Here is a 15,229-nt window from a genome sequence, read left to right on the forward strand (position 1 = left end):
TGCAGTCAATTCTTGGAAGCTATCTGACAGCAGGCAATTGCATGACTGAAAGTCCAACGACTCTAGAAGATTCAGAGGACACATTTGCTCTCTGAGAGCACGCATCACTCTTCAGACCAACCTCCTTTGAGAATAACAGAGAACAATTCCAGTGAAATCCTGCCCATTTCACAAATCTGGGACCTTGTAACTTACTCCACCATAGGGACAACAAAATGAGTTAGCAAATGTATTTCAACAGACTTTAGCCAAGTGGTGAAGAGAGAATGTACAATGAGTGGAAAAAGGTACAACCTCATAGGAGAGCTCCAAATATAAAGTCAGAACAAGATGTCATAAATTTTACCAAGAGATCCATGGTTTGCAGTTGAGAATCGGCCCTTGGAAATGAAACTGAATTTTTCCAAAGGAGTTTTTGAAAGTCCTTTTTGAGAGCATTCAGCTCATCCCCGCCGTCAGCTTCTAAAGATCCCACATCCATGGCATTTATTTCTTGGTGGGTACCAGAAAGCCTGCATGCTGCTCCAAATGGACAAGGTTTGTTGAGTGCCATGAAAGGACATTGGCCTGACAAATCTGGAGGTTTCTGCACCAAACATAAGACTTTAAAGATGACATGAATTAGTAAATCTTTAAAGCAATTTTCAGTACAACCAAAACTATGGGCTGTTTGTAGGCTTGAAAACTCCAAGGAAATAATCCTTGCAACTTTGACGACTATAATGTTCAATAGCACATTGCTGTTACATTAATGTGATTCCTCGTGCAGTACATATTGTTACAACCAAATATATCCAGAGTCCATAAGAACTATGCATATTAGACAAAAGTGAGCCTCAGATGGTGGAACAGATTAGAGTGGCTTGACCAGCAGGTTGACTGCAGAGAGCATAAGCAACACCGTTAAAAAAGGCCTAGACTGAACCTAGGACCAGCAAAGATCATCTGTTGACCTTGAGTAGTCATGTTGGACTAGAGAGGAAAGGAAACTACTGTGGCAGAACACGATTACATCAGAAGGCATGATATGCCTGGGTTTACCATGAGGCTGCAGTTTGGCTTTTATGAATTTGAGAATCAGCCACCCCAAGCAAAGCACAAACTCTCTTGATTACTAAGCATCTCAAAGACTGTTTTCACTTTGGTGCCTACAATCAGCTTCACTTACATTGATTGAGCCACACATCACCTCAATTTTCACCCAACACTCTGGTACTTATGACTCCTCCCTAAAATGCACAACAACAAAAGAGATAAGAGGAACAAAAGGCCAAAAATTTTCTCTCACTAATATTTCAAGGTAAAAACAATGATGTGTGCAAGGGAGAAAGGGCTGTCAACAGCAATTTGCGCTGCACTCCAGCCCATATGCAGTCTTGCATGGTCCCACGCTCTGTATTCAAAAAGAGTATGCTTGCTGTCCTATCCAGGACAAGCCTCTAACAAACTGCAAGACATCTCAATCCATGAATTGGTACAATCCAGCTCTTTTTAAACTTGCCAATAATGACTGAAAAGGGAGAAGCGGCCCTTTATGCGGTGGGGCTCTAGCACTGGCTGACCAACTGCCACATGACTATGTTGCCCATGTGTGCTTGCCTGTTGTGCACCCTTGCCCGAATTCCATAGGGCAGTGCCTAGCATATGATATTCTCCCACACTATCAACATCCTGCACTGTGCTGCACTCGTCCAAATCCATGAACATGCAACCAACCTCTTAAAAATTGACATAAGGCCCTAATCTATGGTAGCCAGGGCCTGAACTTCCCACAGTTACCTTCCTCTCTGGAGTGTCCTCGTTCCTGATTAATGCCATTGCCACTATAAGGATCCCCCATAAGGTCACCAGCCAGAATCCCAAGCCATGTTAAGTAAGCGAATCCTATGCTCGCACTCGTCCAAGCAACTAGAAGACCTAAGAACCCCATCCATGTGACATTATCAACCCAATGCTGCAAAGAAGCCTTTGAACCACCATTTGGAAACTGTCCACCTAGCTCAAGAAATTTCCATCCTACTTAGGTTTCCTCTTTAATAGGCACCTATAACCACAACTAGAGATCCACCAACTGCAAGGCATACACCTTGTTCTCTTGATGACACTCCTCCATGTTTGGCTTATCCAAATATTGATTGTTTCCCCCTTATGGCAAGGTGCACACCAAAGTGCCACCAAACACCCATAGACCTATACGAGATGTGAAATTAGCCTTCAGTAGATAAAGGGCAGGCAGTATAACACACTATTTCTTTCCTAAATTCAAACTAGAAATCCCAATACTCTGGAGCTAGATAGTTCCTGCACAACTTAACAGTTCACCTAGACACTGAAAACAGATTAGCCCAGAATTTTTGCAAAAGACGACTTTGAATCCTTCTGTACCAGCAACATGCACCTACACCCTGTACAAGCAATCCTCAATCCCTACACAACATCCCCAAAACGCGAGCACAGACATACAAAACCAGCACTCTATATCTTCAACCAGCAGTGTGTAGTCCAGATCTCCTGCCACATGACTTACAACAACAAGCAGGCAACCACTACCACATTCCGTGCTATAATTGCAGGATCAATCGCATGACTACAAATCCATCTTAACAACTGAGCAGCTAACCAACACAATTAAAAAATCAGTCACACAACTAATTTAAATCGACTCTATGTTGCCAAATCTGCAGCACGGGCTCTCTCCCTATTTAGAAAAGCATAAAAATGGAAATCAAAACAGTAGGCACAACTGTATTTTTTAATTTTGAATTTATGATTATTTTTTAAAATATAAAGGTTGGGAAGTACCTTGCCTAGTCTAGATAAATTTTGATGCCACACCAGCAAGCTGTCATGCCACATTAATACTTCTACATCATCATGATGGAACGTGGTCATTTTCATACTCAAGTGGATTGTCTCAGAATCCTCTTTCCAATTGTGTGATTTTTATCAATAAATTACATCTCTGATAGAATTCCCTATTCTTGATCCATCACTAACTAAATTGGTACTTCATTGTCCACCATGCAATCCTGTACATTCCCTCTTTGTACATCACTATCGTATAGTTAGGTTATACCTTGATACATTAGGGTCAAGATTTATATACAGAGAGAGTTCATAATCACAGTTGGTCAATTACTTACGGCCATAGTGTAAGCCCTTTTGAAAAGTTTGCATACATCCTCAATTGCAGCCTCTGAGACAAATCGTGTCTTTTTGTAAAAGCTGGGCTCGAGTGATGTTAAATTTGAAAAGTGACTACACATATACATCCAGAAACTGAGGAGCCTCTGTCTACACCATAATCTTCAACTTCTAAAATACTGAAAAATGCAGTATTCTCCATTCTGATGTTTCGTCAATGCCTCACCAATTCAAAAAACTACGAACACTCACATACATCCCTCTTATTTCATAGATTTCTTTACAATGTCCAGAATGGAAACCCTAAAATTCACCAATCTCATTTAACTCCTCATGGGCCAAACTTGATAGCTGATAGGGAAAGTACAATAAAATTCACTCGTCTCCAGGAGAGAAAAGAAACACATCACGTCCCAAGAAATCTAACATCATCATATAGATTGGGTCCCCAAAAAGGATATCCATTGTAAATTCTCAAATCTTCTAGGAGTCCAATCATAAAACCACTCCATTTCCTTTTCTTTTAATCCAGAAATTAAGAAACTTTGAATATTCTGCCACTGTTATGTGGCAGTTTCATGCATGTGCCAAACACCAAAATGCTGTAAGCAAGCTGTATGCACAGTGCAATAGTCATGTTATATTTGCTATTTCACATTACTGAAAAGCATTGAACTCTTAGAAAATTTTGACAATCCAGAAAGCAATCATTCAATATACCTGTGCTAGAAAAGCTGATAAATCATGATTAAATCTGCAACCTTGGCCATATGGACAAGCATTTACATCATTTGCTTTTGCAACTGCTCCACAAATGTTTTCTGCTGATTTTCTTGCCTGAAATCCCCATATAGATAAGGTCAAGCTGCAGAAATCTTTTAGAAAATCATTTCTATCACCACCCCTTTCTCTTCCTTAAAGCACAAAGTGCAGAGAAGAATAACAGACATCAAATAGATACATAAAGATAAGGTGTGCTCTATCAGAAAGTACAGGGCTTGCAGCAATAAATAAGATCCTTATCTTAGATTCAGAATCTATGTGAGACAAAGAAATAGCATGCTTGAGACATCTGCTCAAATTTCACCAAAAATTCTGATGATATAAGATCCACAAGGAGAAAATGCATGGTATTTCACAAACTTAGCAAAGAATCATAGAATCTACAAATCGCATTAAAGGGATCCTTGTAAGTTCACAACATGAAAAGAAAAGATTGACTCAGCTGCAGCTTTTGAGAGAACAATGTGTCCATACCAATGAAGCTTCTGTTTTCAATAGCCTACCAAACAGTACACAACATTGTAAGACAGAATGGTAGAATACTCAACCAACCTACTTCACACATGTACGGATTGATCACTAATGATGCTGACAATATAAACTCCATAGAAGGGAATGTTTAACCTGTATCAGAAGATAAACAATGAGACACGATTCTTTTAAGAAGAGTCCACGTGATGGGACAAGCATTTCACATCCACTTGCAATCCCTGCACTAAGTTGTGGCTACTTGATACTCTAGTTACATCCCCTCGCTTGCATGCAGTACAGATTTGGGGGCCCAGCCTTGACAACCGCAGCAGATCACACCATACATATGATGGATGGAGATCTATGGAGAGGCCATTGGTATCCATGATTTCCAAGATGGTCAGGTGCAAGGCATCAGTCCCACATGAGATTGCTAGAGCTGAACTAGGGACTCTTCTCATTGCGGTAGAGGCTCCATGACAGCTTGCCGCAGAGGGAGATGCATCATGTTGGTATTCCTAGATGACACCATGGCTTGAGTTACACGGTTTTAGCATGGATAGGCTACCTCCCTTCTAGTACTACCTTGATGCACCATCTTTCACTTTGAGCCACTCGAGATTGGCAAGACTATAAGACAAGACCTTATTTAATAGAGACTAGGAGGGAATGGCATGGTTGACACCAATACATGAGATGGGGATGAAGATGGCTTTCTACCCATACCATTTTCTCCACACCACTAAGGACGGGTTTCTTATACGCCCAAGGTACATGGGCACTCACCTATCACATGGGATTAGATGTGTTATCGGACAAATACGCACCTCCCCATGTTAGAGTGCAACAAATGCAGAAGCGTATGGACAAGGACAAGACTAAAGGGCAGCCTTAGTCGATGGCTGTACAGCATCACCCTTTTGCTGATTTTTTGCATTTTGCCCAACCTTACCTTTGCCTTAGAACTTGGAAAGCATAGCTACATCACCTAAATGCAATGTAACATTCTTCCGAGTATGCTCCTCTTGCAACAAGAGGTCTTCCAACTCTACAAATGTAACAAAAATCCCCATAAGATTCAAAAACAAGTACCAAATTGTCACATAAATGCCAAAGTGTGCACAATGTCACCCAAATCAACACTCAACCGAGAAATAACAGCAATGCACTGCTGCACGCTAGTGTACTACACCTATCTCAAAAGTGTGCCCAAAAGAAAATAGTTTTCAATAATTTAATGCTGAGTCTCACCAAATTTTACTGAAAATCCACAAAATTTGTGGCCAAATCTAACTATCACAGCAAATTAATGCTGTTGTACCGCCTATTTCTTGCCTTGGAATGCATGTCGGGCTAAAGTCCCAAATTTCTTCACAAAATTTCAAAGAAATTGAAGAAATGTATACCTTACAATCAGAATTTCTGCAGAAATGTCACCTTGGGATGTGTGCCAACAATAACCAACTTTTGGAATCTACCTCATGATGCATGTCGAAGCCAAAAAACTGAAAAGCCCCAAATTTCTCGTACCAATGTCAAAGAAATTATACAATGTTGGCAATTTCGATGAAAATTCATGCATGGGAACTCAAATCTAGCAAAGGCCCCAACTTTCCTCAAATAAATTTCGAGAAAGTTTAAAAATTGGAAAAGCCAACCGAAAATCTCCAAATTTCTTGGCATAAAGTATGAGAAATTGAAAATTTCTTTGAAATTAGATATTGGAAAATTAGGGTTTCTATATTTTTTCTCAAATTTGTAAAAAATGGTAGACAAGGTTGAGAAAATGGTAACAAGGCTGAGAATATTACAAGCAAGGCTGAGAGAGGCTATGTGTGCAGAGTTGCATACAGGATTACGTGCAGGCTGACAACTGCAACAGCACCTCTTCCAAAACAGTAGCTCCCCTCCAAAATAGTAGCTCCTCTTCCTTTGTTGATTAAGTGGACTCCGCGTGGGTGGCACCAACTAAGCGGTGGAGAGACAAAACCCACGTGTCTAACTTTGATACCAAATGTTGGAAATGAAAGAAGAGAGAGTGTGTGAACACAAGACAATAAGCAAGAGTGGGCAACAATTCTACACTCAAAAGATGCAAGTGCTAGAATAATAGAATGAAAGTACAATAGGTCTTAAGTAAGTTAGGCCTATCCCTAACTCAACTAGTATTATTTTAACTCTCAAACTAACTCTAGAAGTGGTGACACAATTTATTAATGTAGTTGTGTTCACACTACAAACCAACTAGCTAAAGTATTGGGCATTGCCCATAGAATTGGTAAATTCTAACATACTCAAAGAATGAGGTAGAGCATAGAAAGCACTTGGACATTGTATTCAATGAACTGGTAATCATAGGCTCATTATTAATGACAAGAAAAGTGGATTCTTTTTGCATGATATCCACTTTTTGGGGATATTGTATCGGCTGATGGTATTCATATGTACCCTGCAAAGATTGAGGCAATACGATCATGGCCACCTTTGAAAAATGTACATGAGATCCATAGCTTCTTGGGTATATGCTCTGTAAACGCCCCGAACAACGTAGTATGCTTAACAATTATGATATTCGCTTGTTTTCGAGATTTAATATAAAGGAGAATGAACACTTAAAGCTGAAAATGAAAATTACTCATAAAATTACAGCCATGAAAATGTAAAAGTAATGGAGACAAGATTGAGGGTTGAAGATGGGCAACCCCCACCCGAAGGAATGTATTTTTGCTCAACCCAAGTCCCTTAGGGAAGAGCTCAGTTACAATCAACCTGAGAGTGAGGAGAAGTAATTCTCACTCTCACAAGATCATGCAAAGATGTACAAACACAATGCATTATGTATTATGCAATGATAAGAACTGATTTCTTTACAATATGAGAGAAGAAAGAGGGGAAATCAGCCTTTCTCCATCGTTGATCAGCAGTACATGGATAGGGCTTGCTTCTTGTTGCTAAAATGGAAGAAAGAGCTCGAGAAGGAGGTGTTGTAATGAATTTACAGGCTTGCTGTCCTGTAAAACAGCAGTGATAGAAGAGGGAATATGGAGAAATTTGATAATGGAGAAGTGGGGAATGATGATGGGGATGGATGGGGCCAATTTCTGGCTATCTGTGGGTGTTGTACATGAGTTTACAGCAAAGAAAAATGATGCTGAATGAAGAAAAACGAGCTCTTATTTATAGGAGAGGAAAGAGCTAGTACAAAAGGGGAAAGTGAAGTAGCACAAGACAAGTGTCCAGCTACATGTCATGAGATGTGACAAGTGGTGGGACACTTGGAAACTTGTGTGACAAGTGTCTTGACACTTGTCTCTTCTCTATGGCCTTCCTTTTTGGGCTGAATACTGTCAAGAATAAACAACCAAATTTAGTGAGCACAGTCAGGGTACAGAATTTACTATTTTTAAAATGTCATCCCTATTTTTTAGGACTAGCATTTTTAGGCTAATTCGAGGCTCCTAAAATTTAGGGACCTCCTAAAATTTAGGGACCCCCCCAATATGGGTATCATATGAAAGCTTTTTCCGTGTACATCGCAAAAACGGTATCAAAATCTTCATGTGACTTTCCTATGCAAAGAAATGTGCATTTCAAGCTTTCAGCCCACACATGCACATTGTACAAGCATTTCATGATCATGCCATCTTGTTGATTGTAACTGTCTGTTCTGGCGGATCTAGCCCACACTTCAAGGCATCAATCCTTTCTGTGTGCGAGTCTAACCCTGATATGCGTGAGTTTTGGTCACAGGCGCCCAATCGGCCATATAGGTGGAAGTGTGAACTATCTTTTCTCTAACCCACCGCGTAGGTCCACCATAACCTGTGACCACTCATCAGTGGCCAGCTCCAATGTACTTTTCTAATTAGTGCAAAGGAAACAAATTTTTGATAAATCATTATATAGACAAATTAATGAAAAAGAATACAAATTCTGTTTCTATAGAGTTGTGACATGCTCTTACTATAGGAAGTATGTACACGGGTTTGCTGAAATTGCATCTCCATTGCATGGTTTGCAAAAGAAAAATATGCCATTTAGATGGACAGCACTAGAAATTTCAGCATTTTAAAAGTTAAAAGAAAAGATGACTTTTGATCCTATATGGCAGAGTTATGGCTTATAAGAGTCAACTTCTCCATGGTGCAAATAAATATTTACATGTCTATGAGAAGGAGCTCTTGGCTGTAATTCACGCACTATCTACGTGGAAACATTACTTCTTAGGGGCTGATTTTACAATGTAGACAGACCATCAAACTTTGAGATACTTTTTAAAGCAAACAAAGTTAATAGAGAAGCATATGAGATAGGCAAATTTTCTCTCTATGTTTCATTTTCAGATTATACATATTGATGGTAAAAAGAATGTTATGGCTAATGCAGTATCACGTAAGCCGCAAATTTCAGCCATGAGCATGGTTTATCACACTGAGTTGTATACCATGAAAGAGCAATATGCTGCTAATTCGGACTTTGCAAACGTTTATGATCAACTTTGCAATGTCTAGAGGCATGAGCGCTTTGTGCTAAGAGATGGATTTCTAATGATGCATGGAAGACTGTGGGTCACAAAGCAATTGAGCCTTGGAGTAATCATTGAAAATCATGCTCCTCTGTATGCAGGACATAGAGGTATTGATGCTACAGTCAAGGCAATGGAGCATTTCTTCTATTGGTCAACTTTGAGCCATGATGTAAAGCAATTTGTTGGAACATGCATCATATGTCACAAGGTTAAGCATGATAGACAAAAGATGCCGTGTTGTTGCAACACTTGCCTATTCCTGATAGGCCTTGGAAGAGCATTGCTATAGATTTTATTTTTCATCTTCCTAAGACACCTACAGGGAATGATGGGATATGGACTATTATTTGCAAGTTTACCAAACACGCCCATTTCATTCCAGTGAGAAAGAAGAAAAAAACTGATCATATGGCACAATTGTTTTTGCAACACGTCTTTAAGGATCATGGTATACCAAAGTCCATCGTCAATGATCGAGATCCTCGGATGACTAGTCTATTTTGAAAGGGGTTACTTGAGAATATGGGTACCACGCTGAAATTCTCATCATCCTTCCATCTACAAACAGATGGTTAGTCCAAAGAAGCTAATTCCACAGCGTTGGATCTTCTAAAGTGCTATGTTTCAAACCATGAGACATAGTGGAAGCAATATTTGCCATTGGTTGAATTCGCATACAACAACATGGTGCATAGTTCCACTAGCAAAGCTCCATTTGAGATGGTTGAGGGTGGCATGAGGGTACCCTATCTTGCAGACAAATAATAAGATCTTTGAGGCTAATCGCTATGTGGAAAAGTTGGATGCAACCTATGCAAAGATAAAGTATGCACTTCAAAGATCACAAGAAAAGCAAAAGAAGACAAATCATCGCCATAGATGTACTTTGCAGTTTGCAAAGAGCAATTATGTATTGCTCTACTAGCAAAGCTCTATTTGAGTTGATTGAGGGTACAAGAAGGTACTACCTATCTGGCAAACTAAGAATAAGATCTTTGAGGCTAATCGCTATGTGAAAAACTTGGATGCAGACTATGCAAAGATAAAGTATGCACTTTAGAAATCATAAGAAAAGCAAAAGAATGCAGTTGATCACCGTAGATGAGCTTTGCAATTTGTAGAGGGTGAGTGTGTATTATTGTGTTTAGAAAAGACAAGGCTAAAAACAATGGAGAAGATCAGTGATATGGCATATCAACTAAAACTACCTCCACATTGATGAATACACAATGCCTTTCATGTCAGTTTGTTAAGGCTTTTCATGATGATGTACTAGAGGATGTCTTTGCTGAAATTCAGCCTAAGGTTAAGGAGTTGGATGAGATCTTAGTATCCGAGCAAATTTTGGCACATAAGGAAAGAAAGGTCAGAGGTAAAGTTTCTAGGAGATATTTGATGAAGTTTCAGAACTATCCACCAATGGATCAAAGTGGATGGAAAAGGATGACTTGGTAGATCATCCTCAATTGTTGCAATTTTACCTAGATGCCTTCAGTTAGAGCTGACTTTAGATCGGGCTCATTCAGGTTCAGTAGAGTAGAGGTCCAAAGTAGTGCCTGATGCTCAAAGAGGAGGTAGCACTTCCACTCCATCGGTTGTGGACTACTCTCATCTATAGTGAATCTTGGATATTCAGCATGCATCTAAGGTACTGGTAACTATGCTGACAGTATGTCTGACATGAGGTCGCTACTCAATATACTAGTCACTATGAGATGTATGCAGATGAGTATGGGTTTCACCATGGCACTAAAACTATACATTTGCATCAGTTTGGCATGAGTTTTTGCCTCAATTTTGAGATCGATTACTGATCAGTTTCAGCTCATTTTTTATCAATTTGAGAATAGTTTATGATCACTTTGGGATCGATTTTGCACTAGTTTTTGCAGTAGTTTCTCATCTGTGTTTGCAATCAATTTGTAATCAATTTTGGGGTCACATTTGCAGCAATTTGTGATTAGTTCTCAGATCAGCAAATGATCAGTTTATGTTCAATTTTCAATGGTCTGCAGCTGGTTCCATGGACAGCTGCATGTTAATGAATGCCATTGAAAGTTTCAGCCATGGTTTATGCTGAGAATATACTTTACTATGGTTGTGAGAAACATGAGTTAAGGATGCATCCAATGGGTTTCTTGCAACAGTTCTAAACTGATTTTCAGTTTTATGTCATGTTTATGTTGGCTGAAAACTTTCAGCAAGTTTTGGACATATGACATGGTTAGACAACAGTGGCCAATGTTGTGACTGTGATACCTTATGGAAGTTCCAATGCAGTATGCTTTTGCTTTGGCACAATGGGATGCAATCAAGGACAATTGCAGGGATTTCAAGGGGGAGGTTTGTCACGAGGATGTGAAATTTTTGAGATGCTTTAATCTTGCTAGTAACATTTGATTAAGTAAATAATCGAATGTGCAAGTTTGTTAAGCACGTCTTCCACATGGTAGTTATTTCATGGCAACAAGCCAAGAACCCCAAGGATGTAGTGGATGTCAAAGACAAAAGTTGTGACAAGTTATGCCACTTGGGTTTTGGTTATCAATTGGTGTCAATTTTGACCCTAGGATAATTCTTTGGCCATTAAGTGTCAGTGGTGGTGACACTAGGAACTAGGCATTAATTAATTAGTTGATGCTAGTCTAAGGATCAACAAAGGTTAGGAACCACTCCAGGTTGCAAATGGCCTAGCCAATTTATTTATGGATGGGCATGTTTGATTTTGGAAGGGTCAAAAGGGCTGAAATTAATCTTTAAGATTAATTATTTTTATTTGAAAATTAATTTAATGGCTAGATAATACTTAAAAATGGATTTAGAAGGCTACCACTTGCCACAAATACCCATGCAACAGAGAAAAACGTTTTAAGGGCTGGTTTGAGCCATTCAATCTATTTAGCTTGCAAAAGAGAGAAAGGAGGTGCTGCTGGTTTGATTTGCAGCCATTGCAGGTCCTTCTGGGGTAGCCAACAACAAGGGAAGGCATCCAAGAGCAGTTAACAGTAATTCCAGCCCTCCAAGGTGTAAGCAACAACAACCAGGGGCTAGCGACAGCATTTAATGCCCTCTTGGCAGCACGTGACACCATCTAGGGGCAATTCTAGGCAAGCAAAAGTAATTTTTTTACTTCTCCCGCATGGAAAATCAAGGAATTCTCTCTCCCCAACATTCTCTCACCCTCTCTCAAAAGGTTTCAACATCTCTCAACCATTCTCAGCAAATCTCAACCAATTTTATTGAACAAGAGGGAAAATCCTACTGTAAACCCTAAATTTCTACAAAAATTAGGGTTTAGTAACCACCTCGAGACCCGTGCTACCAATCAAGGCATCATACACTAAAATCAACACCTAAAATTCAAGGATTTGCCAAGCATTTCAAATGCCAGCTCATCCATTGTGAATTTGGGGCAACATTTGGCCAATTGGGGTCCATATGTGCAAGTCCTAGTGAAATCAAGAGGCAATTGATCCAAATTGCTTGCTAATTGTTTGTACAACAAGGGGTTTTTGGATCAACAAAGGAGATTGTGAAATCTCAGCTTGTACATAATTCATTAGCAATATAAGTTAAAGAAATACCGCAAAGGGTACCAATTTTGGAGCCAACAGGGTGTCTACTATCCAAGATTATTAAGGTAAAGTGTCATGAGGACATATATCTTTGAAACCTCACTTAACATGTGAATTAATTTTTAATCACATGGTTAAAGTAAATGTTAAACATGTGAGATGTAACTAGGGTTAGAGTAAATTTACGAGCTTGGGACCCAAGGAAATCACAGGATGTCAAAGGCAAAATTTGCTATAAGTTATGCCGCACAGATACTTGGTGGTATCTAGTGCCAGTCATTGGCCTAGGTTATTCATTTGGCCATAAGTGTCAATTTGGTAACACTATAGAAAGAAGTGGCATTATCTAATAGTCAAAGATGGTACAGAGACACTCGAGAATGAAAGTTGCCTAACCAATTTAATTATTGGCCAGTCAAATTATTTTTTTGGGTACCGAAATAATTATTAGATTAATTTTCAATATTTAAAGACTGAAAATGAATATTTAATTATGGATAATGCTAAAAAAACCATTTGGGAAGGCTGCCACTTGTCAAAAATGCCCATGCAAGACTGAAAAACGTATTTAGAGGCTAGAAAGAGGCGTATATTCATCCTGCAAAAGAGAGGGAGGAGATCTTGCTTGTCTAATGCAGCCATTGGAGGACCTTCCGAGGCAACCAGGGGCAAGAGAAGACCCATCAACAGCAAGTGACAGCATCTACAAGCCATAGTTACCAGAAACAGGGAACGGGAACGGAAACAGGACCCCTCGGAACGGGGGAAACGCTTAGGATTGGGGAACGGGAACGGGGGGAACAGCATATATATATATATATATATATATATATATATATATATATATATATATATATATATATATATATATATATATATATATATATAGTCAACACATTGGATGGAAATGCCCCAAATTTGGGGACATTGCAGCCAATGCCATGCCCCAAATCCTTGCTGAAAAAGCCCCAAATTTGGGGCAAAGCTCGATCTGAAATACCCCAAAATTGGAGACATTACAGCCAAGTTCAATGTCCCACATCTTTGCTGAAAAAGCCCCAAATTTTGGGCAATCCTTTTGGGGACATTGTAGCCAATTCCATGCCCCAAATCCTTGCTCAAAAAGCCCCAAATTTGGGGCAATGCTTGATTTGAAATGCCCTAAAATTGGGGACATTGCAACCAAGACCAATGCCCCAAATCCTTGCTGAAAAATCCCTAAATTTGGGGCAATCCCTGATCTGAAATGCCCCAAATTTGGGAACAGTGCAGTCTGATTCCAAGGAACGACCGTTCCAAACAGGGAACGGCTGCTGGAACAACTTGGAACGGGGTTGGAATGGGCAGGAATGGGGCTGGGAACCGGCAGGAACGTTCCATGGGCGTTTCGCTGGTAGACACATGTCGGAACGCATTAATCCGTTCCTAAGGCCCAGAACGGGTGTTCCCTATTTCTATACTACAGGCTGTTGAGATAAGGCAGCAGCAGTAAATGACTGATTTTCTTCATTTCTTTACATCTACAAGCTGTTGAGACAAGGTAGTAGCAGTCAATGATTGATTTCTTCAATTCTTCATGAAGAAAGCCTGAATTTTCTCTCTCCTAAGCATTCTGTCTTATCTCCCAGCCTTTCTACAGCCTTGCTCCGAAGACTACAGCATTGAGATCACCAAAGGCCGAGAAATTTCAAATTTCTTTGCTGTAAACTCTAATCTGCAAAAATTAAGGTTTAGCAGTAGCCTCAGGAAGCGTGCTAGAAATTGGAAGCTCCAAGACTTGGATTCGACAGGGCTGAAGCTATTTTAGTCAAATTCAAGTGGGTGGACTTTGGGGCATTTTCCATCTCCATCAAAGCAAGTGAAGGCAAATTGATTGCCTGAATCAAGGGACAAATCAGATTGAAGACTTGCTGGTCATTTTGAACACCAAGGGGGGTTGGAATACCGAAAGAAATTGGGAGAATCCCATTGTACATCAACTTCTTCTTCAGTTAAGTTAAAGAAATACCGAAAGGGGCGCCAATTTTGGAGGCAACAGGATGTCCATTGTCCAAAATTGTAAGTTATTTTGCATTTCTCAGTTTTGTATTAAATGTTATTGTTGTAACTAAATTGTAATAACCAAATTACCACCCATCCACCGAAGAAAGGTTAGTTTCATAAAGCATGCATTTCAATTTATGCTCATTTATTGATTGCTATAATTAAGTGCTCAATCATGTATTATCACCCTATTCGAGAAGGATGGCTAGTTTCACTACTTGCCACAAATGCAAGATACACATGGTGGGTGCCTCACCTCAATCTCTAGCAATCCACACATAAGCTGACTACGAGCTGCCTTCAGAGGTACTTGTAGTTGAGGTGGCCAAATCGAGCATGCCATAGCTCAATTTGAGTTTGAGAAGAAAGAATAAGAGAAGTAAAGGCTAATGAAGTCCACATCTTGTAAACTCCATTCTCCTCGTGACTTGCATAAAAAAACCAGTCAAGAAGCTCCATCAAGAACTCGAAAAGAGTCTTTATTAAACTCGACTACAAGACCAAGAGCACAAATCTTGCTCACTAAAAGAATATGATATCCTAAACCCACCACATAGAGAACTTCTTATGTGTGGGTACCACTTGCCCATCAGAAATCAACTACATATCACCTTTGCTTTTGATAGGGTTTAAAGAACTATCATCTATGAGAATTTGCGCATGCATTGGACGCATATGGGCAATA

The 15,229-nt window shown here is 39.6% G+C and overlaps 1 protein-coding gene across 2 annotated transcripts in view; it reads right to left on the bottom strand.

Annotated features, from left to right (window-relative positions):
• LOC148020134 (tRNA-dihydrouridine(47) synthase [NAD(P)(+)]-like) overlaps positions 1-15,229 on the bottom strand; it is a 59,690-nt gene that overhangs the window by 37,707 nt on the left and 6,754 nt on the right. For both annotated transcript variants that reach the window (XR_015694931.1, XM_087700418.1), the window contains exons 2-3: positions 3,865-3,981; positions 347-586 (exon numbers count right to left, since the gene is read on the bottom strand). Coding sequence is in view for 1 of the 2 variants with exons in the window: in XM_087700418.1 (XP_087556544.1) it covers positions 347-586; positions 3,865-3,981 (357 nt within the window). In the remaining variant the exon portion in view is untranslated. The remainder of the gene's footprint in view (positions 1-346; positions 587-3,864; positions 3,982-15,229) is intronic.

This window comes from Lygodium microphyllum, chromosome 19 (genome assembly GCF_053477565.2).
Source record: "Lygodium microphyllum isolate KBCC chromosome 19, Lygodium_microphyllum_v1.1.10, whole genome shotgun sequence".
Taxonomy (NCBI): Eukaryota; Viridiplantae; Streptophyta; class Polypodiopsida; order Schizaeales; family Lygodiaceae; genus Lygodium; species Lygodium microphyllum.